Source organism: Rosa rugosa, chromosome 4 (assembly GCF_958449725.1).
Source record: "Rosa rugosa chromosome 4, drRosRugo1.1, whole genome shotgun sequence".
Classification (NCBI taxonomy): Eukaryota; Viridiplantae; Streptophyta; class Magnoliopsida; order Rosales; family Rosaceae; genus Rosa; species Rosa rugosa.
This window is the reverse complement of record NC_084823.1, coordinates 5,696,048-5,723,816: the sequence shown is the minus strand read 5'-3', so window position 1 is coordinate 5,723,816 and position 27,769 is coordinate 5,696,048. Positions and strand designations below refer to the sequence as shown.

Below are 27,769 nucleotides of genomic sequence, written 5' to 3'. Positions count from 1 at the left end.
ACCAATAAGGAGTTTAGGCCAATATTAACAAAAGAGACTTCACCTATTCCGTTATGATTCACAAATGACGAAAATAAAAATGAAAAGTGAAAATTGACAGGAAATTTAAAAACAAAGAAAGAAGTTAGCAGCACTATATTTGGCTAACCTCCAGAAGGCCACGGGGGAGGCCATCTATGCTTCACTCCAAGCTCCGATGTATCAAAATTTGTAGGGTAAAAATCCCTCCTGTGAGAGCTTGTAGGAAAAGAACAAAGATACTTCTCGTTGAAGAATTTGGAGGAATTTGGCTCGAGAGAGAGGTAATCTTGCCCCCCAAGTATCTTTGTTGGTTGACGAGGCATGATCTTCAATTGCAATTTGGGAGATGACGGTGTCCCAAGATCGGCTTTGTCGCCAACTGTCGCCAACTTCTCTTGATCAAAGGGATGATCATGGGTCATATCTTGCCCCCCATGCATCTGATCAGTAGCCACATATTTGGCTTGATCAGTGGAGACATCAGATATTTGTTCTGAGACAATTTTCTTGTCTGAAGAACAATCTTGTTGATGACGTTCTCCATAAGTAGCCTCTATGTAAGGCTATGATTCAACAATGGGCAAGCTACTTTCTTCTTCTGCGACGGGCTGGTCGAGTGGAAGGTTTTTGCTTTTAAATTGATCGCCTCTTATAGGCAATTCAATTTTGGTAACACCATCTTCGCGCGCCGCTTCTTGACTTTTCAAGGAGCTCTCTTGCTTTGTGTTGATGGCGTCAACCTCCCCATGTTGCGAATCCACATGAGTTGCAGTCAGATTGGTGTCATTCTTGTGCATGGTCGCGGACTCCGATGAGGTCTGTTTGTGCTGGGTCGCGACGACATTCATCGACTGCTGGTGGTTTTCTTGGGCTGGTTGGGTCACGTCGGCCAGCTGCTCCCATGTCTGCCACGAATCTTGTTGGGCTGATTGGAAAAGTTCATCCATCCTCTTCTGCTGCGCCGCCAAGACATTTTTCAAATTCGCATAATACGAAGCAGTGTTCTGTTGAAAGATAGCAAGTCGCTCCTCTATGCTCGCATTCTCCGGAATGGGAATGGGCACATAGCCTTCTATCATCGCCATGACTTCAGGAATTTCTTTTGGTAAAGATTCTCCTCTGGCATCCCAATGATGGTGAACACAAAAAGACTCTGATATAGTCCCACTGGGCGTGCCAAAATGTTTGTTTTGAAGCCCGGTGGTTGAATGTGCTGCAAGAAAAAAAAAAATTCTAACCTTATCCCACCGGGCGTGCCAAAATGTTTGTTTTGAAGCCCGGTGGTTGAATATGCTTCAAGAGAAAAACAATTCTAACCTTGTCCCACTGGGCGTGCCAAAATGTTTGGCTCCAATTTTGTTGCAGCTGGTCAACAGTCTCTTTTCTGCGCGGGCGTGCCAGCACCGTTCGGGTGCGGTCGTCGGGGGTGTCCCTTGACCTGACTTCTTTTCAAGCAATTGTAGACGAGGAGAGCACCAACCTCGTCGTGGGATTCTTTGTGCCTCGTGCCGAGGACTTTTGCTGAGCTTCTTCTTGTTAACACAATCGATACTCAATATTGTAGATCGAGCAGAGCGACATCACCGGGAAATGTTGAGATCTTGCTAAAGCGTGACTTTAGCTTGGCTGGGTTGCTAGGGCGTTACCCTTGCTTGGCTGGTTCTGTAACCGTTGTGGTCGCGGCACTACCGTCGGCTCCCGAGGAGACTAGGACCGAAGCACGTTGACAGAGGGTTTGGTGGCACTGAAAGTCGGCTTCTGAGAAGACTAGGACTAAGAGTGTGATCACAGCTAAGAGAAAGAGAAAGAGAGGGAGAGGAGTTGCTCTTAGAAAGGTTTGCTCTAGAGAGAACTTAGATCATCTTAGAGATGTTGTTGTGTTGTGAATGTGTGTGTGTGTTGGTGTTGGTGTTTGGTCGTGGTACTACAATCGGCTCTCTAGGAGACTAGGACTGAAGTATGTTGACAGAGGGTTTGGCGGCACTGAAAGTCGGCTTCTGAGTAGACTAGGACTAGGAGTGAGATCACCGGTAAGAGAAAGAGAAAGAGAGGGAGAGGTGTTGCTCTTAGAGAGGTTTGCTCTAGAGAGAACTTAGATCATCTTAGAGATGTTGTTGTTGAAGGTGAATGTGTGTTTTAGAATGAGAAGAGAAGGTGTTTATATAGGGAAGAAAAAGAAGAGTGAAATGATGAGTGGAAGAAAAATAATGAAAGTGGAATATGAAAGTGATTTGTAAAATATGGAAAAGATAGAGAAATGATGAAATGAAAGCAAGGCATGAAGGTGCAACAACATGGAAGTGATGATGATCTATTAAAGAGATTGTCTTGAAAAATATATCCAAGGAAAAGAAGAAAAGCATCTAGCTTTCTTCATGTGGGTAGGAAACATGAACATGTGAATATTGAGCTGGTTTTAGGTCAGTTTCTGCCCCTTTATTCCTTCAATTATTTCTCCAACAAGACTTCAGAATGAGCTTTCAACTTCTTCATAAAAAATGTTCCACTATGAGTGTAGATCACCCTGGTAAAATTTCAGATTTTTATTCCATGTGGTTGGGCCGAAAATGCTGCTGGACCTCTTACAGGTCCAGTTTTCCAGTTTTGCTTATGTAGAAAATTGGGCTGATTGTTTGAAGGCCTTCCACTCAAAAAAAACTCTTGCACTCTTCATAAGAAATGATCCTTGGGCTGTCTAGAATGGATCTGGAAAGTTTCAGCACATTTCGATTTCATTTGGTAAGTATGCCACCCCTCTTTCCTTGTCTAGCTCGGTTTTTTCTAGCCGAAGTAGGAAAATATGCTAAAGTTGACTTGTCATACTTCCATAGTAGGCTTTATTTAGCCTCTAAATATATATTTCGAGCTTGTCGACAATATATAGCTTGAGCCACTGACATTGGCTCAATTTCTCCAACACATGCCTTGTCAGGCCAAAATGTTCATTTTGGGTCCAAACAAAAGCATCTTCAAAAGCCGCACGAAACCTAATCCCCATTTGAACTGAATGCTAGAGTTGAAACTAAGTTTAACAAAAGGCGCACTATACCTGCGCAACTCCACTACCCAGCAGCTGCCCAACATCCAATCAAAACAAAAATCGATCAATAAGCAAAATCAACAAAAAAATCCCTTCCAAACACATATCCATCTATCGCTGAAATTCACTATGAAATTGAATAGTTGATTCATTCAATCAGGACTGCGAAATAATATCATAGTAGATTTACCCGAAGAACTTGCCTGCAGGACGATGATAACCACAACAAATGCAAAATACCCAATCGAGAAAAAACTGTAACTAGCAACCTCAAAGCACCCATGACCCGACCAAGAGTCCAAGATTGAACATTCCAGCAATTTAAAGACCATAAGGTGTCTTCCAACCAAATTCTAAACGAATAAGTAGAAGAAAAACGAAGGTCAATGAACAAGCCATCACAAAGCAGAGAGAGAACATTATGCATGGTGTAAGATGCTTACAAGAGCACTAGTCCCTGGAGATGCGCCGTCAAGAACTTCGTCGCACCAAGTCTGCAGAGGGAGAGAGTATTTTTTGGGGTTTAAAGAACAAAATTAGGAAGCTTAAATAGTCTAAACATTTTATAAACACTTTTTATTTAATACAAAAAAAAAAAATCAATTTTCCCTAGTACCCATGTCTAGGAAAGACCGACATCAATTCGACCACCAATGCTTACCCATCTCAGAGAGAGTAAACAATCCCCATTTCCATGAGCAGCAGTATCTCATGTCTCACACTACCATAATAAAGCCCCACCCTCTTCGCCAAACCAAGACTATCAAGTGTGGCCACCATCTCGAGCTACACAAGCCCTTCCAGGCTCCAATGTTTGTGTGAACAATAGGAGTTTGTTGCCTAATGTCTAGCCAATAACAGGGCCCAAGAGATGCACCTCCAACGACGTACAAAACCGAAAAAATCACGTCAATCACAAAGAAGTACGACGCCACCACCATTGAAGCATTGATGGTCATCACCAAACCACCATTGTTGAAGAAGTAGGGCTCAAAGTTGATGACGGGTCTTGGGAGAACAGCACCTGACAAGCAACAATAATGCATGTGGCCAATTTATAGAGATCCTCATGGGAGCCACCTTTAGAACCAACTGATGAGCGAATCGTAGGTTAATCTTCCTTTGCAAACCAAAAACGTTCTGGCAGTTACATATACCATGAGCTACTAAGGCCCAAACTCTCACTACTAGAAATCTGTTCATAGACATCACATGTTTTAAATCGGTCAGACTTGCCCACGATGTAAAAAAGTAATCTAACATCGTTTTACGAAAATACCGATTTAAATGTATGTCATTAACACCAGTTCTTAAAATGACCGGTGTTAAAAGTTTAGTTCGAAAATTTGCGGGAACCTATTTTTGCAAAAAAACGCTAAGTTTTTAAGTGAAATGAAGAAGCGGGGACTAAAACTCAAAACTTTCACACTTAGAAAAAAAATTGCGCCCAAATAGAAACAGATGGAAAACCCTAATGTTACTCTCCCTCGACCTCCTTCATTCTGAACTCCTCCCAAACTAGATCTCCTCCCAAACTCGACCTCCATTCTGGACCCTAAGCTCACTCGAACTCGCCGCCATTCTGGAGCTCCTCATTGCTTCCTTCATCTCCCTCTCTCTCCCTCCCTAGTTTCACAGGTAGCTAGCTCACACAAATCGAGCCATGGCTCCTCCCAGTATTCTCGGTCCTCCCGAGTTCCACAAACCCTCACCCACCACCACCGCTCCGCGCGCCACCCCAACCCAAATCCAAACCCGACTCCAAACCCACCACCGGCGAATCCTTCGTGGACCTGATGGTGGCGAATTTCAACGACGTCGGAACCAAGCACGACCTCCCAATGGGCCTGACGGAGAACGACTCTGCCACGTTTCTCTCCACCGGCAACCCCTGCCTCGATCTCTTCTTCCACGTCATCCCAAACACTCCAGGCGACTACCTCACGTCCTCACCGATGGGACTCCAATGGTGGCCAGTGTCGTGTCACTGGATTCTTCCTTTATCGCAATCACTTCATCTTCTTCACCTTCATATTCTTCTTCGTTTTTAACGAAACTAAGGCACGCGCCGAGTCTGTGACTTTGTTTTGCAGTCACGCCCTTGAGTGGGAAGAAGCACATGGCTCACACAATTGCTCACAACACTCTCGGCCTCACTCAGATTTCTTCTGTCTTTGAAGCCCCAAAGGTTTTGCTCTGCTCCGTTTCGCTGAAATATTTGGAATTTTAAAATTGCTTGGCATGTATGTGTTATTTGTATAGAGATTTTGTTATCTGGATTAGTTTTTGGTGTTAATTTTAGGAAAATAAAAATCTAATCTAGAACTACTTTGTAGTTGTTCATGATTGCTCTTATTAGTTGTTTGATTGATCTTGAGCTTTATATATGTAAAGGATCGATCTATTTTGCTGTGGTGATTCGATTTTTGTGTTTATGTGATTAACTTTTGTGGAATTGAAGCTATACATAATATGTGAGCAATTTGATTTGATTGTAACTGGATTTCGTTGTGTGATGTATTGATTTGATTGTGATTTATGAAGCTCACTAGCAGAAGAGGCCTCAAACATTGCTTCCTTATATAGTGATGTTCTACAGGTAGAGGTTCTGGGCTGTTGGTTGGGCTGATTGGGAAAAGGTGAAGTTTTCAAAGGTTGAATTGCTCCCAAAAGGCTTGGAAATCCGGACTGAAGTTTTCAAAGGTGAACTTTTTTATTTTTTGCGTATCTTGAACGAGGTTGAGTATGTTATACTGTTTCCACTCAATATTTGGAGTGCGAAATCTTGCCAATGTTCTCACACCTGGTTCATTTTAGCTTTACTATTGCCATTTTGGTGGGCCATACTTGTAATTTTTATGTTGATTGAGTTATATCTAGTATTGCTATGTGCTTGCTTCCTCGAAGGCTTGGAAATCCGGTTTCAATTGCTCGCAACAGGATTGGAAATCTGGTTTCTTTCACAGAAGGTATGGCCTTCAGCAATATTAGTTGCTCTGTTTTTTATTTTCCTCCAGTTCAATATTGCATGTAAAATCCTTTTCTGAACTCAACCATGCTTTGTTCTTTATTTATTCAACTCTTAAACTAAGGAGATATATCATTTGTGTTTATCTACTGGATGTGTGGTTGTAAATAGCATCATGGTCTCAGAGTTTACTGCATGATTATTTTTATTTGTTGTAAATAGGATCATGGTCTGAAAGTTACACATTTTGTTGAAAGAAGTTATTGTGCGTTTGTACTATTCTAACTTGCATCAGTTAGGATTACGAGGTTTAGGGAAATTGATATCAAAGAGGTGCCAACTTTTGCAAAAGGATCAGATTTCTCATTATTCATTGCACATGCTGAGATTAGTATAAACCTTGTGAGTGTGCTATTTCACTTTGTTCTCTATGATTGATGATATGTTTAAACTTACAGATTTTCCTCTGCTGAACTTGCTACGAGGACTGGTATAATCTAGGTGGTTTTCAGGTAGGAGGTGGGATCAATTCAGATAATTCTTTGCAATACATAGAAGAAGGGGCTACCCACGTCATTGTCACTTCTGTGAGTTCTGTTTTTCTCCTCTTCTAAAATTGAAAAACCATGTATATTTCTTAGAACAATTAATATCAGGAAAACATTTTCTAAAACTTGTCATGGTTTTCTTGCAGTATGTATTTAATAATGGGCAAAACCTTGAAAGGCTTAAAGATCTTGTTCGTGTTGTTGGAAAAGAAAGGCTTGTTTTAGACCTTAGCTGTAGAAAGAGGGTATGAAGTTATCCAGAATTATACGTCTTATGTCCTTCATTTGTTCACTTTCTTTACGAGGCTAAGCAGCCTCATTAGACTACGTATTCTTGAGCAGTTTTAATTATTGCCTTTGAAATATCAGTTTATTAAAACTCAGATCATATTATGAATGCTAGAACACAGTGGACGAGTTTTGCAGCAAGCTACTGGAACTATTGTATTTTTTTTTTTTTAAGCATTTTCAAGTACCATGTTTAATATATAATAGGCTTTTGTGCTTTAGCCTAATAAGCAACTGTCACACATTCGCCATCTCATTAATTTATTCAAGCCCCTCTTTTATTCGTTGGCCTTAATGTGTATCTGGTCTTTTATGTGCAGGAAGGTAAATATGCAATTGTCACAGATAGATGGCAAAAGTTCAGTGACGTGTATCTTGACAAGGAAATATTAGACTTCATTGCCAAGTATGCAGACGAGTTTCTGGTACATGGTGTCGATGTGGAAGGGAAAAAGTAAGTCATTTTTATTGCCATACATGTTTCTTTACACAATACATATGCTTACATAAGTGCGGCAGAAATATAGATATTTAAATAAATGCTCATGAAAACCATTTCCTTGTGCGAGTCTTTTTTTATATTTTGTCTGTTTCTTTATATGGTCACACTCTTTTTGTTGTTATCAAGAAAACATATTTTACCAATAAATTAGAATAGTTGAGGAAATTTGGTGGATTCCCGAATTATAAATTACTACTGATTTTACTACTGTTCAGAACATAGTGTATATGTTCTTTGGTTTACCAAGAGTCGAAGTAGTTTAGATTGAAAAGATTTGGCTTATTGCTGCTTTTTCCGTTAGTTTTAGGCAGTGTTTGGTGAGACTTCTTCTGATAATCAACTAGCAGAAGAACATATGTATAGCTGGTTTGACTTTTGAAGATGATCCAGTCGATAAAAGTGAAAAGCTGGAACGAGATGGGAAACAATGGGTTGATATGTGCTCTTCAAGGTGTTATGTACCCAGAGTGCATGATAATGTCCTGCTGCAAAAGTGGCTATGTGAGAATAATACAAAACGTTTTCTTTAGCATAATTTACCCCAACCTAACACTGGCTGACCTGAATAAAGAACTGTTCAGTAATTGGTGCTAGGGTAGGTATTCACAATCTGGTCAGTTCAAGTGTGTTTATTATACAAATAAATAAAAGCACATTTATGTAGATTATGTTAAATTTCTACTTGTTTCTGACTATATCAGGAGCTCAGTTAAGGCCCTGGAAGTCTCTCATTTTGCTAGTTACTGATGTCACTGAAAACATGTGCATATAAGTATACCATTTTTCTTGTGCTCCTTGAATCCTGTTTTCTTTTTCTTTTTCTTTTTATGGAGAAGAGTGCTCCTTGAATCCTTAAGCCTGATACTCTTAACTTTCATTTTATCTTGTGCTTTACAGATTATGAAAATAATGTTTCTGAATACAGGGTTTGTGCATCTGGCTTCTGTTATCCTTATTCTTATCTTTTCCCATCAAGTTCTTTATATGGGCAGTTTTATTATACTGTTTTCCTATGATACATCATAACTGCTTCTTGGAGTTGTTGTGATAGTGTTTTTTTTTTTTTTTTTTTTCTTTTTCTCTTTTTTTCTTTTCTCTGTGATAGCTTCTCTGAGCGTTTGTATAATTCGCTAGTATGTGATTTTCATTGTTATATCAAGAATCAGTTCAAATTGGAGCTAGTCTTATGGTTGCTCAGAATTATACTGAAATGTTCAACCAATGATACTTAAATTCAAATAATAAGTGATGCATTTTGAAATCCACAATCAGAAATTACGCAAGCATATATATTTGGCTGATTGTAAAGTTGCTCAAATGACATGGCATGTTAGCATTCTTCTTGTAGTTTGTCCCCTAAGTAGTGGTAAAATTAACAATAGCATTCTGCTGCCTATCAATGTTACTGCAGATCACTATCTTCTCTTTGATTTTCCAACACCAGGAATATTATCATGAAACTCATAAAGAAGTTAAACCTCAAGTTATGATTATATTCTTCTTTTGTGATATTGTTGCTTTGACCATTCACCATGACCATGAATGATTGATGTGCCTTCTGCTCTTCATTTGGTTGGCTTCCTGATTTTCTGCAGTTGGCTGCAACGCATTTAGTTGATGCCCATATATGCAGTGACGTTGCAAAGTATGTTACTGCATTTCTTCTTTTTTATCAACCATGATACATATGGAGCTCCCACACATAAATGTCTTCTCTAAGATTGATTTGATACATAACTATGGAAGCTAGGTAATGGCTGCAGCTGTCTTCCCTTTTTTTTCTTTTTCCCTTTGCTTACACATGACTTGCAATGTAACTGTGTGGAAAGGTGATATGGGATTATGGGGTTTTGCTGCATTTGGAAAACGAGTTTGCTTGCAATTTCATGTCTTTGCTTTTGACACAGGTACTTGCATGAACTTCTTACTCAAAGAGATGAATTTGACACCATTGCTTTGTTGATCCGGCATCTACATATAATTGTCAAAGAGACGACTTTGTACGTATTGAAGTGGCTGATTATATACAGAGTTTGGCTACCAACATGATTTTGAGTAAGACTAGTTTTTGCTTTGAAGCAAAGTTTGGTGTTGAACTTTTGTAGTTGGTTGCTAATATGTTTATAGGCTAGCCTTTGTAGGTTTTGGGGTTTTATTTTGTGAATTATGTAGAATCATGAATGAAGATGAGAAAATTAATGGAAAGCCCCAATTTTTGAATGATGAGAATGTATTTCAAAATATTTTCCCACCACCAGCAGCTAGATGATTATTTGCACATCATTCTTATATATATGAACTGATGTATATAAATGGGGAACAAAACAATAATGACAGAAAATGATGTCAATTCAGAGATTAGAAATCAGTACCTAAAACTGGACTGATGTCTCATGAATATCAACATATCGAAATGTCACCCCAAAATCGATGTACACAAAATCAATGCACATCGATATCTAAACACCAGACCGTTATCTAGTGTCAACGTACAAATCAGCTGTTATAAAGTAAACCGATTTACCATGAAATACAGGACATCGGTTTTGAAAAATAGAAATGATGTCTACAAAACTACTAGACATCGTTTCAACTAACGAAAAGCGATGTTCCTAGTAACATAAAACATCATTCTTAATAGATTAACTGATGTTGCCTAAAGGTACATACATCGTTCTCTGGAGAATAAGACGGCAAGATGCACGTAAAAATGGACACGAACAAACAAATTTTTTTAGAGACTGATGTCTACGAGTGTATTAGACATCATTTCTGAAATTGTAATCGATTTAAATGTTCACTTAGGTATTGTTCGAGATATACTTTATTAAGCATAAAATGTGAAAATATGAAGAATTAGACATACCTAACATACAAAAATATGATGATTATAACGATTATACATCGATTTGTTTTTTAGAATCGATGTTGGTTGTTGTCTGGGACATCGGTTAAAAACGCGCTTATACTGATGTCTATATCTTTCTCTACACCCACTAAGACATCGGTCGAAAATTAGTTTAACATCGGTTCTGGGCCGATGTCTATGAACAAAATTCTAGTAGTGTCTAACGAAGATGATATCCCTTTTCTCCAACCAGTAATAGTTGAGCAACCCCAAGTGTGATGATACAACCTTGCAACCAATATCAAGACGAATCCTTCATCCTCTTCCACATCGTGTCCCAAAATAGTCAAACCATGTAAAATGTTTTGTTAAGAAAAATCGAAATAACATTTAGGAGTGGCTGATATTATTTTATTTACTTTATTAATACGTGCACAAGAAATTAATCTTTTTTTCACATGATTTATGCATTTAGTTCACCTTAAATATATAAATGTTCAAGGATTTGTGGTCCGATAAAACTATTTACCGTTTCTATTTACGGTCATATGTTTAAGTAATTTTTTTTAATTTAATGTAGGAGGTGGAAAGTGTTATACCTCTCGAAATGCATGAATATCGAAATCTTTCAGACAATTTAACAGCGCATGAACTATTTACCAAGAATCACAAGAAATTGATAGAGGATGCAGAAAATTCGACGAAAGGAACTGCAGCTTCTTGTACAGTTGTAGGTGCTCTTATTGTTACAATGATGTTTACTGCAGCTTTCACAGTTCCTGGTGGAAATAATGACAACACAGGCCTTCCCGTGCTACTAGATAGAAGGTTGTTCAAGGTTTTTATAGTGTCAGATACTATATCACTTGTTTCTTCCACAACTTCAGTAATTACATTCTTGGGAATACTCACCTCACGGTATGCGGAAGATGATTTCCTCAAATCTTTACCCACAAAGATGATGATCGGCCTGTTCACACTTTTTTTCTCTATTGCCACCATGATGATTGCATTTTCTTGTGCGCTTGTCATTATGCTTGATAGAGAAGCATGGATTGTTATACCAAGTATTTTGTTTGCTAGTGTTCCACTCATATCATTTGTGTGGTTATTGTTTCCTCTCCTCGGCAAAATTTTCATGTCTACTTATGGACCTGGAATATTTGACAAAAGAAATAGAGTCAAATCCTGATTTACTAATTTGATCCTATCTCTGATATGGGTCTTATTTATTTTTTTCTGTTTTTTTTTTTTTTTTCAACCTTGTATTACCCTAGGTTTCATGCACTATGTTATGTAAAATTTTAATAGTAGTCATGCCTTTTTTAAATGCGCAAAGGTCCCAGCCTAGCTGGGTGCCTTATTACTGCACCTGGGTATCTAACGGTAGTCATGTTAGTAATTGAGAAATTGATCATGTAATTACTTTTACTGGAGTTATTATTGATTTACTAATTACTCTTTTATAGTGTATTGCGTATTCTATTCTACTAATTACTCCTCAGTTTTCTGAACTATTCTAGTCTCAATTTTGCCCATTCAAATTTGAAAAGAAAAGGAACAATTTCTCCTTTTAATTAGCACTGTCATCGAGGTAGCTTAGATCTCCACCTTGTGATGGTTTTCTTTGGTTCTGGTTGGTTTCATTGCACTGCCAGTCTGCCATGGAGGTGGATCAAATCTCTTGTGTGTTTTTTTCTTTTTCTTCTTCCGTTATGGTTGTTTCATTTTCAAAATCCCAAATCATTCATATTTACTCTTCTATTACTTGCAAGCAGCCATTTACTCATAAACTGACTTTAGTCTAAATGGCCGGATCATGTAATCATGAATCAATGTTAAAACAAGTCAATTGAAGGAAATTTATTTTATTTTATTTTTTATCAAGATCACAGGATATCTTCAAAGGCTTTTTAGGCCTAGAGACTAATCCGTGCTGGGAGTCATGTCGGAATGTTTTCTCCTCTCTGGCTACTAAGAATAAATTGAGATTTAACTTCAATTAGCTTCGGCGGGATTCGAACCCGGGTGTGAGGGTTCCACACTTGGAGACCCTTATCAACTCAACCACATGTGATGATTAACTGAAGGAATTTTAATATAGGTAAGTTCTTTACTTCGAAAAATTTGCTTAATTCTGATAACAACAGACAAGCGTGGCCCACATTATCCATTACTAATTGACGTTGCACTAATAACATTCCAAACTTAAACGACTTGTCCCACTAGGTGTGAACTTTTAACACAAAATGTTTTGGTACAATTAGTAATAGACCACCTATTTATTTAATAGCGAATTACCATCACATACAAAGAGAGATTGTCATCTTATTTGAGAGAGAGAGAGAGAGAGAGAGAGAGAGAGAGAGAGAGAGAGAGAGAGAGAGAGATTGCTCATCTATTGTGGTTTATGCTAGAAGATTAGGATCAGAGGTCAAGATATGGTGGTGGGCTATGTCACCAATGTCCCTGCAAATTAGTGTGATAAAGAGGAAAACTTCTTGACTTAGAAAATCCTCGCCGTCTACAAGAAACCTGGCAAAAGACTCCCAGGATCTAAGATAATCATTTTGAACAAAACAGTGTTGATGTAAATGCTAAGGAACTAGAAGGTGGGCCTAGCACGCGATTTAGGCTTAGTTTGGGATTGTTGTGCTGTGAGAGGGAGCACTTCTGATTTTGCTGTGAGAAAAAGTAATTGTGTGTTTGGTAAACCATTTCCAGAAGTGCTGTGAGAACAAAAAGTAAATTTGAATGTTTGGTAAGTTGTAAACAAATAATATTGTGACTTGGTGTAATTATGAAAAGGGTCATAAATGTTAAAACATGCTACCAAAATCAATAATTTTTTTTTTTATGTAACCATTTTAGTGTATCACTCTTGACTTGTCTTATATGAGAAACAAAATAATATTACATTATATATACAACAGACATGTTTAACATAGCCTCTCTAACAATTCAACAATCATGACAATTTAGGAAGTTAAGGTAAGATTATTCGAGGTATTTCTAAATTGTATTTGAGGTGAAATGTTCAATGTGTTGACTCAAGATTCATATATATATATATATATATATATATATATATATATATATATATATATATATATATATATATATATATGTGAAGACAATTCTGTGGAAATTTTCGTTGAATTTTTCGGACACCAGAACTAATTTCAATAAATTTTTGAAGCTGGGGAAATAAAGAAATTATTTAAGTAAAAAGAATTCCAAAATGGTGCGATTTAGACTGTTGGATCTTGCACCGCTCGATCTTACCAGTCAACTTTATCTTTTAACTTGGGGTATAAATAGCTTGGGACATGTCATCCAACCCATACGCTCCCATCACCTTCGCCCGATCTCCGACCCGTTTACCTTCATGAACGACCCGACGGTAACTCCGCTGTCAGATAACCTCTTGATGTCGGACCAGCGGCTAATGCGCGTCTTGACAGCGAGAAGTGGGACTCAGACTTCCTTGAGTTAAACGGTGAACTTTGGCAACAGTTCGAAGCCGGAAAGCTTCGAGCTTTCGATGGTTTTCTTGAGTTTTTCGGCAACCCTAGTCACCGATGATGATGAATAGGTATGAAAAATGATCTGCTCGTCGAGCTCTATAAGAATATATACTTTGAATTTTGGTTTCTGTCACAATTTGGAGGAGTTGGTGTATTGATTTTCTTTGGTCGATTTCCTATCTTAATGCATGTCTATTAAGCTTGGTTGTGGTTAAATTCCAGATTTTGTGTAGCTGGAAGTGAATTGAACTCTTGGGTCATCTTGGTTGATTAGAACAAAGAGGCTGCTACTTTGGTTGGTCTTGTTACAGCAGCAACACAAAGCTCTGCTCAGAAAAGAAATCCAGAAGTTTTAAAGGATGGGACATTTGATGTAAATGTTAGAGGATATGAAGGATAATTTCGGGCCCAAGTAAAGTTTCATTTCATCTTCCACGTCCTCCATTTGGTTTCCGCAAAAGCAGAAATGAGAAGCTGCTCATAGTAGCTTTTGATTTCCTGCTGTTAGCAGCAGTGCTTCTGCCCAAAAGCAGAAATTTTGTAGTTTACCAAACAGCCTCCAGTCTGACTGGAAACACTTTTGGACTAAAAGCAGGTTCCTAAAGCAATGCCAAACTGGGCCTTAGAAAAAGACATCCAAAAGAGCAGCCAGAAAGTGGTAGGAAAAAGGCAAAAGAGTAGTCAGAATCTGGAAGGAAAAAGGCAAGAGAGCAGCAACAAATGGGTAGGATAAAGGTAAATACTGCTTTAGCTGTGAAGACAAAGAATGCTTCAGTTCAGAAGACAAAGTATGCTTCAGCTATGAGGGAAAAGAAAGCAGAATTCTTGTGTGACATTGAGGGGTGCACCAAGAGTTTTGGCATGAAATAAGAGCTTAATCTCCACAAGAAAAACATGTGTCCAGTCAAGAGGTGTGGAGAGAAATTCTTCTCGCACAAGTATCTGGTGCAACATTGTCGAGTTCACGAGGATGATCGTTCCCTTGGAAGGGATGCAAGATGACATTCAAGTAGGCATGGGCTCAAACTGATCACATTAGGGTACACACAGGTACCAGTCCCTACGTCTTTGCTGAGCTAGGGGGTGAGCAGAACTTCTGATTTTTGTCAGATTTCAGCCATCATAAGCAGAAGACTGGGCATTCAATAAAGAAAGGTAGGGGCGATCGCGATGACTTGATGGTGGAAAGTGGATGTAACATATAACATGACTAATGAATCTGTTGTTCGATTGACAATAAGGTTAAGATTTTCCTTGTAATTGCTATTTAGAATGACAATAATTGAGATTGAGAGAGAGAGATTGCTCATCTATTGTGGTTTCTGCTAGAAGATTAGGATTGGAGGTCAAGATATGGTGGTGAGTTAGGTCATCAATGTCACTGCAAATTAGTGTGATAAAGAGGAAAACTTCTCTACTTTTTGAAGAATATGAGGTATAATTTTTTTTTTAATCGATTTGTTTTGCATGTTGATTTTCTTGCTAATAGGTAGAGTAATTGTCTCAAACACCTAAATTGATACGCTCAAAGCAAGCGCATAATTTAACCCTGAAAACATCGTTAGTAGTATAAGCAAATAGGGATCGTTCTATTCCGGGGATTGAGGGTACACCTGTCATTGTCAAACAATTAAACAATTAAAATTAAAACAAAGTATAATATTCACAAATGTATTCACAAAATATAAACATTTTACACGAAAAGGGGGGATTTTGTTTTTGGTTTTTTCGAAAATGAAACTAAGTTAACAAAAACAATTAAAATGAAAAAACATAAAAATACGAATGGAATGAAGGAACAAAGATCAAAACCGAAACTTATGATTAAAATTGATTCAAACCCTAATATTGTTCATCTAAGTCATGAGAAAGGAGTTGATCATGTGAAACATTCGAAAGCAAATGAATTCCCATTTTTTACTTTTCAATGCTAATTAACCTAAGCGAAAGCACCTAGATTAATCCTATCAAACATGCAATCAAACCCTAGAAAGCTAGTCAATCATGTCATGTTTAACGCATTACACATAGAGAAAGGCTATCAACTCAAGTGTACAACTTAGTATGGAAAAGTCCACCTAATTGCAATTCTCTTTAATTAAATTCGATCTTTGTACAAAACCTTTACTACTTTGATTCAAGTTTACACAAAACGAAAAGTCGATTTCATGTTCTTAAACCTAGCACCATTCATATCGAAACCCTAAGTGTTTGCAACCACATAAGATTAAAATACAAAAGTTATCTATAACGCAAATTTAATTAAACAAACCCACATAAGCAACTCTCGAATCACAATATATGAATCTGAAAATTCTCAATTAATCATAAAAATTCCAGAAATAATACTTTGTTCAAACATATATGTCAACTAGTTCATAACCAACGAAATTCAAAGCAAAGGTTACAAAGGAGAATCGAATTACACCGTGGATGAAGATGAGATGGATGATTCACGTTGTGGATTCTTGAAACTCGAAAACAAGCTTCAAGGATGGCTATGGATGGAAGTGCTCACGGCTTCTCTTCTTCTTCTTTGGCCTTGCTTGAACTCGTGGAGATGACTAAACTTGAAACTAGAGGATGGAAAGGAAAATGGAAAGGAAATGGAGAGACAAAGAAGATGGAATGGATGAAGGAATGTCCTTTCTTCTTTGTTGTAGCCTCTATTTATAGGCTACCAAGCAAAACTATTTGGATTTAAACAAATGATGATATGTTAGGTTTGAGCATTTAAACATTAATGGAATTTATTAGGTTTGAATATTTAAACACTAATGGAATTTGTTAGGTTTGAGTCACTTTCTACTCATTTTTCCTTCAATTAATTCTCCACCAAGACTTCAGATTTTGCCCGTGACTTCTTCATATGAAATGATCCATCATGAGTGTAGATCATTCTGTAAAATTTTCAGAATTTATCTCCATGTGTTTGGGTCGGAATTTCTGCTGGACTCCTTACAGGTCCAGTTTTCCAGTTTTGCTTCTGCAGAAAATTGGGCTGACTGTTTGAAGGCCTTCCACTTCTTTTTGGCTCTTGCACTCTTCATAAGAAATGTTTCTTAGGATGTCTAGAATGGATCTGGAAGGTTTCAGCTCATTTGAAGTTCATTTGGTCAGGTGGTCGCTCCTTCTTCCTTGCTTGGCTTGGTTTCTCCTAGCCGGAGTAGGAAAATGTGTAAAGTTGACCTTTTTAGTGCATTTCCATTTTTCTCCATCATTTTATGGACCTAACACTTATTTCATCATCATCTACTCCAATGTACCTAAAAATAAAAATTGAATTAAAAATCGATTCGTTAAGGAATTAACTAAGCAAAATGTGAGGAATTAACTATTAAAATACCACATTAAAATGCTCCTATCAAATTCCCCCACACTTAGCTTTTGCTAGTCCCTTAGCAAAATCAAAAACTAACAAACCAAAAAGACTATGACACAAAACAAAGAAACCAACGAAAAAATTGACTAAGTATGGAAACAAAAACACAAAGACTCAAAGAAACCAAAAACGTAAAACACAAAGCAAAACACAAAGAAAAAAAAAAAAAAAAAAAAAAAAAAAACGTCACACATAAAAGAGTAAATTCAAAGACAAAGACCATGATGTTGACATCACAAAGACCTCTATTGCCCTTTAACATATTGTCTCAGAAATCTCATACTTTCAAGACACCAAGATTAGCACTTAACCAAGAATCACATCATCAAGATATTCAAGAGGTAATTACAAAATATAATCCACATATAAGCATGTAAGACTTGGGAGTAAACAATGGTGGTGAGTGGAGCTCAACATATTTCAAACAAGTCATGATTCAAACCTCACATGGATATATCACTCTTTCTTCTCTAAGATTCAAGGCTCATGCTTAAAAGCTTATAATCACTCAATTATATGTGAGAGAAAATATTTTGAGGCAATCAAATAGCTCACATATATAAGAAACAAAAAGCACTTTGTGAATATAATTTTTTTTTTTTTTTTTAAAAGATCTCATGAAAGATATCAACTACTTGCACGAATGGACCCAAGCCATATGTTCAACTCTTGTAACTCATCTCCACATCAAAGGCTGTCCCATCTTAAGGATCAAGAAGGTCTTCTCAAAGGTTGTAATGGGGCTAAGGCTCAAGGTTTTAAGAAATGAAAGGGTAAGAAATTTTAACAAAGTATCCTAAAAACCTAGCAGAGCTCATGTTGATGTAGAGAGACTTCTAGAAATCCACCAAGGCATAACGTCATACTCATGAGGCTTTATAAAAGGGCTTAATGTCTTCATCTTCATTCTAAACTCCCTTTGATTCTAGTGAATTGGACAAAGACCAAATTTTTCGATAGTGGGCCTTCAATTCAAAACAATCTCCAAACTCACCAAGTATGGGGGACTAAAATCCATAAACATTCTTTTTTTTTTTATATTTTTTTATTTTTATTTTTTTTAATTTTTTTATGGACAAGTCTACCCCCACACTTGAATTTTCACCTCTTCTTAATCCTTGTCACCATCATGTAGTAAGTCTCAAAAGATAGCTCCACTAAGTTTTTAGAACAAAGGGTAGGATTATAACTATACTAAGGTTCAGGGGTTAAGGATTTTTAGGGTGATGAAAGAAAAGGCTTAATGTAGGCTCAAAAGGGTTTATCTAAGGGGGTCCCACGACGGGCACAAATAGGGACACAGGCTTATTTGGCAATGGTGGTAGTTCCTAGGTGCCTCTATCCTTTCCAGAATCAGGGCCATGTATTGACAAAACGTCTTTAACAAGCACAAGAGCGAATTCTAGCATTCTCTAGTCCATTAAACTTAATCTATGGCATGTAATCAATCAAGATGAAAGAATAATGAGATCAACAGAATCATCGCCAAGAAAATAAGAGTATAATTCATTTTTTTTTCCATTAATCACTCAACAAAGAAAGGGCACATGGCTCAAATTCTCACAAGGGTTATTATGAATCATAACTTATCATCCACATGTTCATATTCTGTACCAAAGTTACGCATGCACCATATCTACTACACATTCATATGCTTTTCATAAATCATAATTAACCAAAGAATATCATCAAATATTATCCCAATCTTGTGATCCTCTTTTAGCCTTAATTTCAGAGATATAAGCTCATCCTAGACAGTTAAAAGGGCATCCTATGACTCAAAAATAAAAACAAAGGACTAAGACTCAATAAATAAAATCAACGAAATTTTTTTAATTTTTGACATTTTTCGATTTTTTTGTATTTTCCAATATATCTGACTCAAAATAAAAGACTCAAATATAAATCCCTTCCCCCACACTTAAATATTGCATTGTCCTCAATGTAATCAATCATAAGCATGCAATGAAACAAATAAGCATAGATAGAAGACATTTATGAAAATAAATCCTAAAATAAAAACAAAAGAGAAAAAAATAAAAAATAAAAAGAGATAGGGAAAGAGAAAGCAAATCTGTGTAGGTAGACTCCTTCACAGCTACTTCTGAATTGGGTTGCCTCCCAAGCAGCGCTTGAGTTTAACGTCTTTCAGCCAGACAGAATAGAAATTAGAAAGTTAGTAACTATAATTAACTAAGAAATACAAAATATACAATTTGGGAGATATTTTTATTTTTATTTTTTTTATTATTATTTTTTTATTTATTTATTTTTGTTTTTTTTTTTTTTTTTGTAAAAAGCTGAATTTAATAAGACTGAATGAATGCATTTTATTTTATTATTTTTTTATTTTTTATTTTTTATTTTTTTTATTTTTTATTTTTTATTATTATTATTATTTTTTTTTAAAATATAGGACTCAAAATGAAAGAAAAAAATATTTATAGGATTCAAAATGAAAGACAAAAATATAAATCCCTTCCCCCACACTTAAATATTGCATTATCCTCAATGTAATCAATTAAAAGCATGCAATGAAATAAGTAAGCATATAGGGATGGAATTTACAAAAATAACTACTAAAACAAAAAGAAAATGGAGGAGTAAAAGGGGAAGAGAAAGCAAATCTGATTATATTCTGAATTGGGTTGCCTCCCAAGCAGCGCTTGTATTTTACGTCTTGCAGCCAGACGGTACCTACATTAAATAAAGTTAGTAACTTAATATTAACAAAGAAATACAAAAAAAAAAAATAAATAAATAAACAAGTAACTATGAATTACAAACTACAAGTATAATTAACAAGTATTTTGTACACAAGACACAAGTTAGGTACACAAGTGAGTAAAAAAAAAAACATGAAAAATATTTACACAAATGTTTTTTTTTTTTTTTTTTTTTTTTTTTTACCTTAGTGTATCACAACATTTTGTTACATTTTCTTTTGTCATAAATATTATTGATATCAAATCTAATTCCAAGCGGTAAATCAAGTGGACATGCGGCCCAAGTATAGTCGCCTAGACACAAAGTCCCTCCTACATCCGTTGGGCAACCTTACTGAAATGGCCAGGTAGGGGAGGACGAACACGAGAGGAAAAATCCATTTTGGCATGAGCTAGGCCCATTTGTAAGCACTTCTGGATTCAAAAACCCGTCATGAACGTTGTCCCCTTCCTAGACACCATTCCACATAGGCTATACTTACTAAGATGAAAAAGTTCATAAGTGTGAAGACAGTTCAACAAGTGTTAATAAAGGCCGCCCTCAACCTTAATGGACCTGAACTAGGTACCAATAAGGGGTTTAGGCCAATATTAACAAAAGAGACTTCACCTATTCCGTTCAATTTACAACTTACAATTAAAACTCGTATTCAACAATATAAAAAAAAAACAACCTAGTTAATTTAAACTAAGTTTCAAACAGTTTATATACAATAATTATAAACAAAAACAAGTGATTTTTCAAGTCCCCGGCAACGGCGCCAAAAATTGATACGCTCAAAGCAAGCGCATAATTTAACCCTGAAAACATCGTTAGTAGTATAAGCAAATAGGGATCGTTCTATTCCGGGGATTGAGGGTACACCTGTCATTGTCAAACAATTAAACAATTAAAATTAAAACAAAGTATAATATTCACAAATGTATTCACAAAATATAAACATTTTACACGAAAAGGGGGGATTTTGTTTTTGGTTTTTTCGAAAATGAAACTAAGTTAACAAAAACAATTAAAATGAAAAAACATAAAAATACGAATGGAATGAAGGAACAAAGATCAAAACCGAAACTTATGATTAAAATTGATTCAAACCCTAATATTGTTCATCTAAGTCATGAGAAAGGAGTTGATCATGTGAAACATTCGAAAGCAAATGAATTCCCATTTTTTACTTTTCAATGCTAATTAACCTAAGCGAAAGCACCTAGATTAATCCTATCAAACATGCAATCAAACCCTAGAAAGCTAGTCAATCATGTCATGTTTAACGCATTACACATAGAGAAAGGCTATCAACTCAAGTGTACAACTTAGTATGGAAAAGTCCACCTAATTGCAATTCTCTTTAATTAAATTCGATCTTTGTACAAAACCTTTACTACTTTGATTCAAGTTTACACAAAACGAAAAGTCGATTTCATGTTCTTAAACCTAGCACCATTCATATCGAAACCCTAAGTGTTTGCAACCACATAAGATTAAAATACAAAAGTTATCTATAACGCAAATTTAATTAAACAAACCCACATAAGCAACTCTCGAATCACAATATATGAATCTGAAAATTCTCAATTAATCATAAAAATTCCAGAAATAATACTTTGTTCAAACATATATGTCAACTAGTTCATAACCAACGAAATTCAAAGCAAAGGTTACAAAGGAGAATCGAATTACACCGTGGATGAAGATGAGATGGATGATTCACGTTGTGGATTCTTGAAACTCGAAAACAAGCTTCAAGGATGGCTATGGATGGAAGTGCTCACGGCTTCTCTTCTTCTTCTTTGGCCTTGCTTGAACTCGTGGAGATGACTAAACTTGAAACTAGAGGATGGAAAGGAAAATGGAAAGGAAATGGAGAGACAAAGAAGATGGAATGGATGAAGGAATGTCCTTTCTTCTTTGTTGTAGCCTCTATTTATAGGCTACCAAGCAAAACTATTTGGATTTAAACAAATGATGATATGTTAGGTTTGAGCATTTAAACATTAATGGAATTTATTAGGTTTGAATATTTAAACACTAATGGAATTTGTTAGGTTTGAGTCACTTTCTACTCATTTTTCCTTCAATTAATTCTCCACCAAGACTTCAGATTTTGCCCGTGACTTCTTCATATGAAATGATCCATCATGAGTGTAGATCATTCTGTAAAATTTTCAGAATTTATCTCCATGTGTTTGGGTCGGAATTTCTGCTGGACTCCTTACAGGTCCAGTTTTCCAGTTTTGCTTCTGCAGAAAATTGGGCTGACTGTTTGAAGGCCTTCCACTTCTTTTTGGCTCTTGCACTCTTCATAAGAAATGTTTCTTAGGATGTCTAGAATGGATCTGGAAGGTTTCAGCTCATTTGAAGTTCATTTGGTCAGGTGGTCGCTCCTTCTTCCTTGCTTGGCTTGGTTTCTCCTAGCCGGAGTAGGAAAATGTGTAAAGTTGACCTTTTTAGTGCATTTCCATTTTTCTCCATCATTTTATGGACCTAACACTTATTTCATCATCATCTACTCCAATGTACCTAAAAATAAAAATTGAATTAAAAATCGATTCGTTAAGGAATTAACTAAGCAAAATGTGAGGAATTAACTATTAAAATACCACATTAAAATGCTCCTATCAACTTTGTGTGGTCACGGATGAAGATCCGACCGTTGGATCTTCGTATTTTTGTGAAAAGACGATTTAAAGGGCGATCCGTGAGGATCTGACCGTTGGATCATCATATAATTTTTGGAAGATGTTTATAAAAGCGATCCGGGAAGATCCGACCGTTGGATCGATGTATAAGTCTGTTTCTTGAACCGTTTGCTACGTGATGACCGTACTTGATTAGGTACTTGACGGTTTTGAGTTGACGAGCGATTGGGATTTTGTGATTTTTGATTGATAAGAAGACGCAGTTGGATTAGAGGTGAGTAATCTCATGTTGTTCATTTACGAACGAAGTACTTTTATGGTTTTAAGGGTTATTTATTTAACTGCAAACTATAGTTGGTATTAATAGGCATTCCTGCGTGAATGTGTGTGTGTGTGTGTGTGTGTGTGTGTGTGTATTTAATTGAAATATATATTTATTGGAGGATTTGTATTGGTGAAACAATAAGCATGATTTAGGGTTTAGGGTTTATGGATTATGTGTTGAGGTTTATTGTTTAAAAAGTATCGGGATTTATGGATCATTTTTAGGTCAGGGGTGACTTAATTTATGAGGAGTCTTTTGTACCAGGAGTAATTGATAGGGTTCAATTACTGGGAATCTTTTATTTTAGATTCGAGTGACATTTTAAGTCTAGCGTGATTTCTTAGAATGTTTGATATGTAAAGATCAGGAGGTTGCGAATGTGACCATAGCGTGATATTGTGAACCATGCCTTTAGTCAGGTTGTTGGTTACGATTATCTTTAAATATTCTGATCTGTGGAGATTAGGGATCACGAATGTGACAATGACATATTATCAGTGAACCATGCCCTTAGGGGTTGTTGGTTGCTGATATCAGTTGCCCTTAGGGGTTGTTGGTTACCGATTATCGTGAACCATGCCCTTGCGCCGGGTTGTTGGTTGTGATCAGTTAGAGCTCTAGTTTGTCTGCCAGTTTTTATCGTATTTTATGGGGGTAATGACGAGATTACTGGCGACTCATATATATTTGATGGTATCTCATGGGGGTAATGTCGGGATTACTTAGGGACTCATGAATACTAGTTTAGTGGTATCTTATGGGGGTAATATAGAGATTACTTGAGACTCATAAGTACATGTTAAAAGAGAGAGTCTCGAGAGTATTCTTTCTTTCATTGTTCAGTAGGGACTTGAGTTGTTGGTGTAAGTTTAATTATTTATATTTTGGTGTTACTCATACGAGCTTTCATAAACTTATCGGGTTTGTTGTGTGATAACCCGGTGCACTATTCCACGGTGTAGGGGTTAATCCTGCAGGTTAGACTAATCGTGGCTGAAGCTGAGGTAGCCTGTTAGCAGCAGTACGAGTAGGAAACAAATTTTATTGGCTTTGCCATGATTATGACTTTCTCTATGTTATGGACTCTGAGGATCCTTTACGTTTATTTTGTTGAGACAATTTAATTCGTAAATGTGTGTAATATATAACTCTATAGAGCGAGTATGTATTGTAGTATTTGTTTCAGGGCACCAGTATGTGCTTGGTTTAAAAAGGAAAAAAGTTTTTCAGTTATTTTGTATTGATGACTGATTTTTCACGCATGTATAATTATGGGATTATATATTGATTTTTATTTACTTAAAAATTGGGTCGTGACAAGAAAGCTACTATTGCTATGTTAAAAAGTCACTGTGTTATTGACTTAAAATCAATCAAAATAAAAACAGAAAAGCTACCAACATCAGCGCACTAAAGTATAGGAGACTGAAAGCTAGAGTGAGAGAATCTGAGGTATTCCTCAATCTCTCGTTAGCCACCATTTGGTTTTCTTCTTTCCAGTTGACAAATCCATCGTGCTTCCTTCTTATTTGTTTTGTCCCAACCTTATTCAATTCCACCTTCCCAACTCCCTTTAATCCTTTTCAGCCTATCATATTCATACCCATAATTTCTACCTACCCCAAACCATCTCATTTCTTCTTACCCACCCAAACCTCCACCAACCCTGCCTTTAACTTCCCCATTGTAGTTTTTACTCTCGCCCTTTGCTTATGTACACTTTTCTTTGGTTACTTAAAGTGTGGGAACTGGTGTTAGTGTGGGTTTTCTCAAGAATGGAGGACTTAGTTGGCCGTTTTGCAAACAACCTCGCCCTTACCGATGAGGAGAAGATTGAGTTCGTTCTGGAATCTGACCTTGGTGCAGTTAAACAAACCAAACACTTGTTGGTTGGTCTGGTCCTGAGCTCGAAACCCATATGCAGAGGAGGGCTGCTCAAGATTTTCAGGAATGTTTGGAAGGATAATGGCCTTCGAGTGGGTGGTCTGGGTCACGGCAAGTTGATTTTTGAAGTCTCCTCTGAAGCTATCAAGTCCAGAATCTTAAGAGGTGGTCCTTGGTCGATAGATAAAGCTCTGTTGGTGCTGGCAGATGCGAATGGAAAGGGTCCCCCGACTTCGATCCCCTTGACAACTGGGTATTTCTGGGTACAAGTTCATGGTCTCGACCCGGAAGATATGACCGAGGATGTTGGCCAACTTGCAGGGAGATGCCTAGGCCATTACAAATGGGCTGATCTCGGTGAAGCTGGGGTTTGCTTAACAGATTACTTACGAGTCAGAGTGGGGATTGACGTGTTCAAGCCTATCAAGCGCTTTGTCAAGCTCAAAATCAATAATAGGTCAAAACTTTATGAAATCAGGTATGAAAAACTTCCCAATTTCTGTTTTATTTGTGGTCACCTTGATCACGTTGAAGGGGAGTGCAATAAAAAAGATTGTTCTTTGAGTCTTCCCCAACAAAGACAATTTGGAGATTTTCTAAGAGCAGAGCATGAAGGACCTATTTTCAACAACCGCTATCAACAACGTTTTTTTGAGCCAATGAAACCAGCTTGGTCGTTGAAGGCACCGGAGTTTGTTGATTCTGTCTCTGGTTTTGCTAGACCAAGAGATGATTTCGAACGGAACCAGGTGCATGAGTACTGTTCAACTGGTGAACTTCCCAATGGTGCTACCACTCAACAGGAAACCGGGGACCTGTTGTCAGATTCAAGGCAAAAGAGACGTCGCATTGGAGAAATACAAGCTACAGTATCTGAGGTGCCTATTGGGTCATGCATGGAGATCTGCAACTCGGAAGTAAGTCCCGAGATTATATGTGGGGTCGAAGTTGACCCTAGAGATGATGCCAGGGTGGATTGTAGAAATAACAATGCCTCATCTCTGATTTCGGCGGCGTCGGAGGGTATTACTGACTTGACAGGAAAGGCTACCCCATGTGACCAGGGTACGATTGACAGGCTTAAGGTATGTAATTCCTCTGTTAAAGAAACGCCATTGTGTGATCTCAATCTAAGAGAAAGCGAAACTCAATGCCCCCCAGATTTGTCGTTTGCATTAATGAGGGATGGGTCTGCTAAAGAAAAGGTTGGCGGTGAGTGGGAGCAATCTGTGGAAGAGATTAAGTTGACTGCTACTTCCCTTGGACGTCAAATCCACTTTCCACCCAGTAACATTTTAAATAAGGAGGAGTTGAAGTCAAATTCTCATGAGGTAGTTATAGATGGGAGTAATGGGGTTGGGCCTCAGTCAAGTCAGCCCAACTCGAAACTGCTGGGTCCAAAGTCTAAGAAGGAAGGCAAAACAAGGAGGGGGGCTGCTCCAATTAAACAGGTGAGTCTTATTGGGCCTACTTATGAGATGTCTTCAAAGCGGAGTCTATTATCGGGGAAGGCTGGGTCTTCGGCAAATACTAGTGAATTGGGGGGCCAGAATGAGGCCGGACTGGCTCCTGAGGCTAATTGGCCTGCCACGAAGAAAAAACCCGTGGCTAAGCAGGTGTTTGTTGTTGGCGGTGGGAAGAGAAAAGGGGTCACAGTGGTGATGAAGTCTCCAAAGAAATTGCAGCTGAGTGTTGAGCGTACTCTTGATCGTTCTTCCGTGATGGGTCCGGAATCGACCCATCACGAGCCATGAATGTACTATGTTGGAACTGCCAGGGCATTGGGAACCCCTGGACAGTTACAGGGCTCAAAGGGATAGTATCCCTCAACCATCCCAGTGTAATCTTTTTAAGTGAAACTCTATGTACGGCAAAGGAAATGGTGGAAGTCAGGAATCAGATCGGGTGGAGGAATGCAATTGCAGTTGATTGTAAGTTTGTTAAAAAGAAAAAAAGCAAGGGTGTAAGTAGAGCTGGTGGGCTGTGTTTGATGTGGAAGGAGGAAGTGGATGTGTCTCTCCAATCTTTATCGGAGAGCCATATCGATGTCACTATTGGAAAGAGTGGAGAACCGAAGAGTTGGAGGTTTACTGGTTTATATGGGCAACCTAGAGTGGAGAATCGATATAAGACTTGGAGTTTGTTACGTTCTCTGAGTTTGCAAGGCAATCTGCCCTGGGTTGTTGGAGGAGATTACAATGAAATTTCGCTTGCCTCGGATAAATTGGGTGGTGCGTTTCGAAGGGCAAGTCAGATGGCGGGTTTGCAAGAGGCAATGGCTTTTTGTGAGCTGGGTGAGCTACCGGTGGTGGGACCGAAATTCACATGGCGTGGGATTCGTGGGGGCGAGGAAGTGAAAATAAGGTTGGATAAATTTACTGGGTCACTTAGTTGGAAAAGTTTGTTCCCAGCGTCGAAGGTGACGCATTTGAATCCCTCTGCTTCAGACCATTTACCTATTTTGTTGGAAGTTCGGGACCAAAGGTTGCGTAGGAAAAAAAGGAGGCGACGTTTCAAGTTTGAGGAATTTTGGTTGAACGAGGAGGCTTGCAGAGAAGTTGTTAGACAGGGCTGGGAGAGCACGGCTGGACCTGATCCTTTCCATATTTTATGGAACAAATTGCAAAAAACCCGAGTAGCATTGGAGACGTGGAGTGAGTCTTTGTTCGGTAATTTAAAGCAGGAGATTGAGTCGACGAGAGCACAACTCTCCTCATTTTTTAATGTGTCACCGTCGGCGCCTCCTGATGCAGAGAGATTGGTACTTGAAGCTAAGTTGAATGGTCTTCTAAGGAGAGAGCATGACTTTTGGAGACAGAGAGCAAAGGTGTTCTGGTTAACTAATGGAGACATGAACACAAGGTTTTTCCACCAGAGAGCTAGCAATAGAAAAAAGAAAAATACAATTGTGGGGCTGTTTGATAGTGATGGGGTGTGGCGTACAGATGATAATGCTTTGGAGAATATTGTGCTTTCATACTTTAAAGAACTTTTCACGTCAACCTCCCATGCAAATTTCCAGAACATTCTAGATACATTCCCTATGTTGGTTTCACATGCAGACAATGTTCAT

The 27,769-nt window shown here is 37.6% G+C and overlaps 1 protein-coding gene and 2 long non-coding RNA genes across 11 annotated transcripts in view; all 3 read left to right on the top strand.

Moving 5' to 3' along the window:
* LOC133707359 (uncharacterized) overlaps positions 1-11,415 on the top strand; it is a 37,187-nt gene extending 25,772 nt beyond the window's left edge. Inside the window, exon 9 of the mRNA XM_062132916.1 lies at positions 10,796-11,415. Within this exon, the coding sequence (XP_061988900.1) occupies positions 10,796-11,407 (612 nt within the window). The 3' untranslated portion in view covers positions 11,408-11,415. The remainder of the gene's footprint in view (positions 1-10,795) is intronic.
* On the top strand, positions 4,293-9,595 carry LOC133746481 (uncharacterized). Of its 9 annotated transcripts, XR_009864181.1 has the most exons (7): positions 5,485-6,030; positions 6,488-6,616; positions 6,724-6,822; positions 7,186-7,319; positions 8,779-8,850; positions 8,963-9,117; positions 9,275-9,595. It is a non-coding gene; the product is annotated as an uncharacterized LOC133746481 (long non-coding RNA). The 9 variants fall into 9 exon arrangements; XR_009864184.1 differs by lacking the exon at positions 8,779-8,850 and having other exon boundaries at positions 5,486-6,030; XR_009864179.1 differs by lacking the exons at positions 8,779-8,850; positions 8,963-9,117; positions 9,275-9,595 and adding an exon at positions 4,293-5,249 and having other exon boundaries at positions 5,661-6,030; positions 7,186-8,282.
* A 2,127-nt stretch (positions 11,416-13,542) lies between the features above and the next one.
* LOC133706667 (uncharacterized) lies at positions 13,543-15,188 on the top strand. Its single transcript, XR_009844661.1, has 2 exons — positions 13,543-13,810; positions 13,965-15,188. It is a non-coding gene; the product is annotated as an uncharacterized LOC133706667 (long non-coding RNA).
* The last annotated feature ends 12,581 nt before the right edge of the window (positions 15,189-27,769 follow it).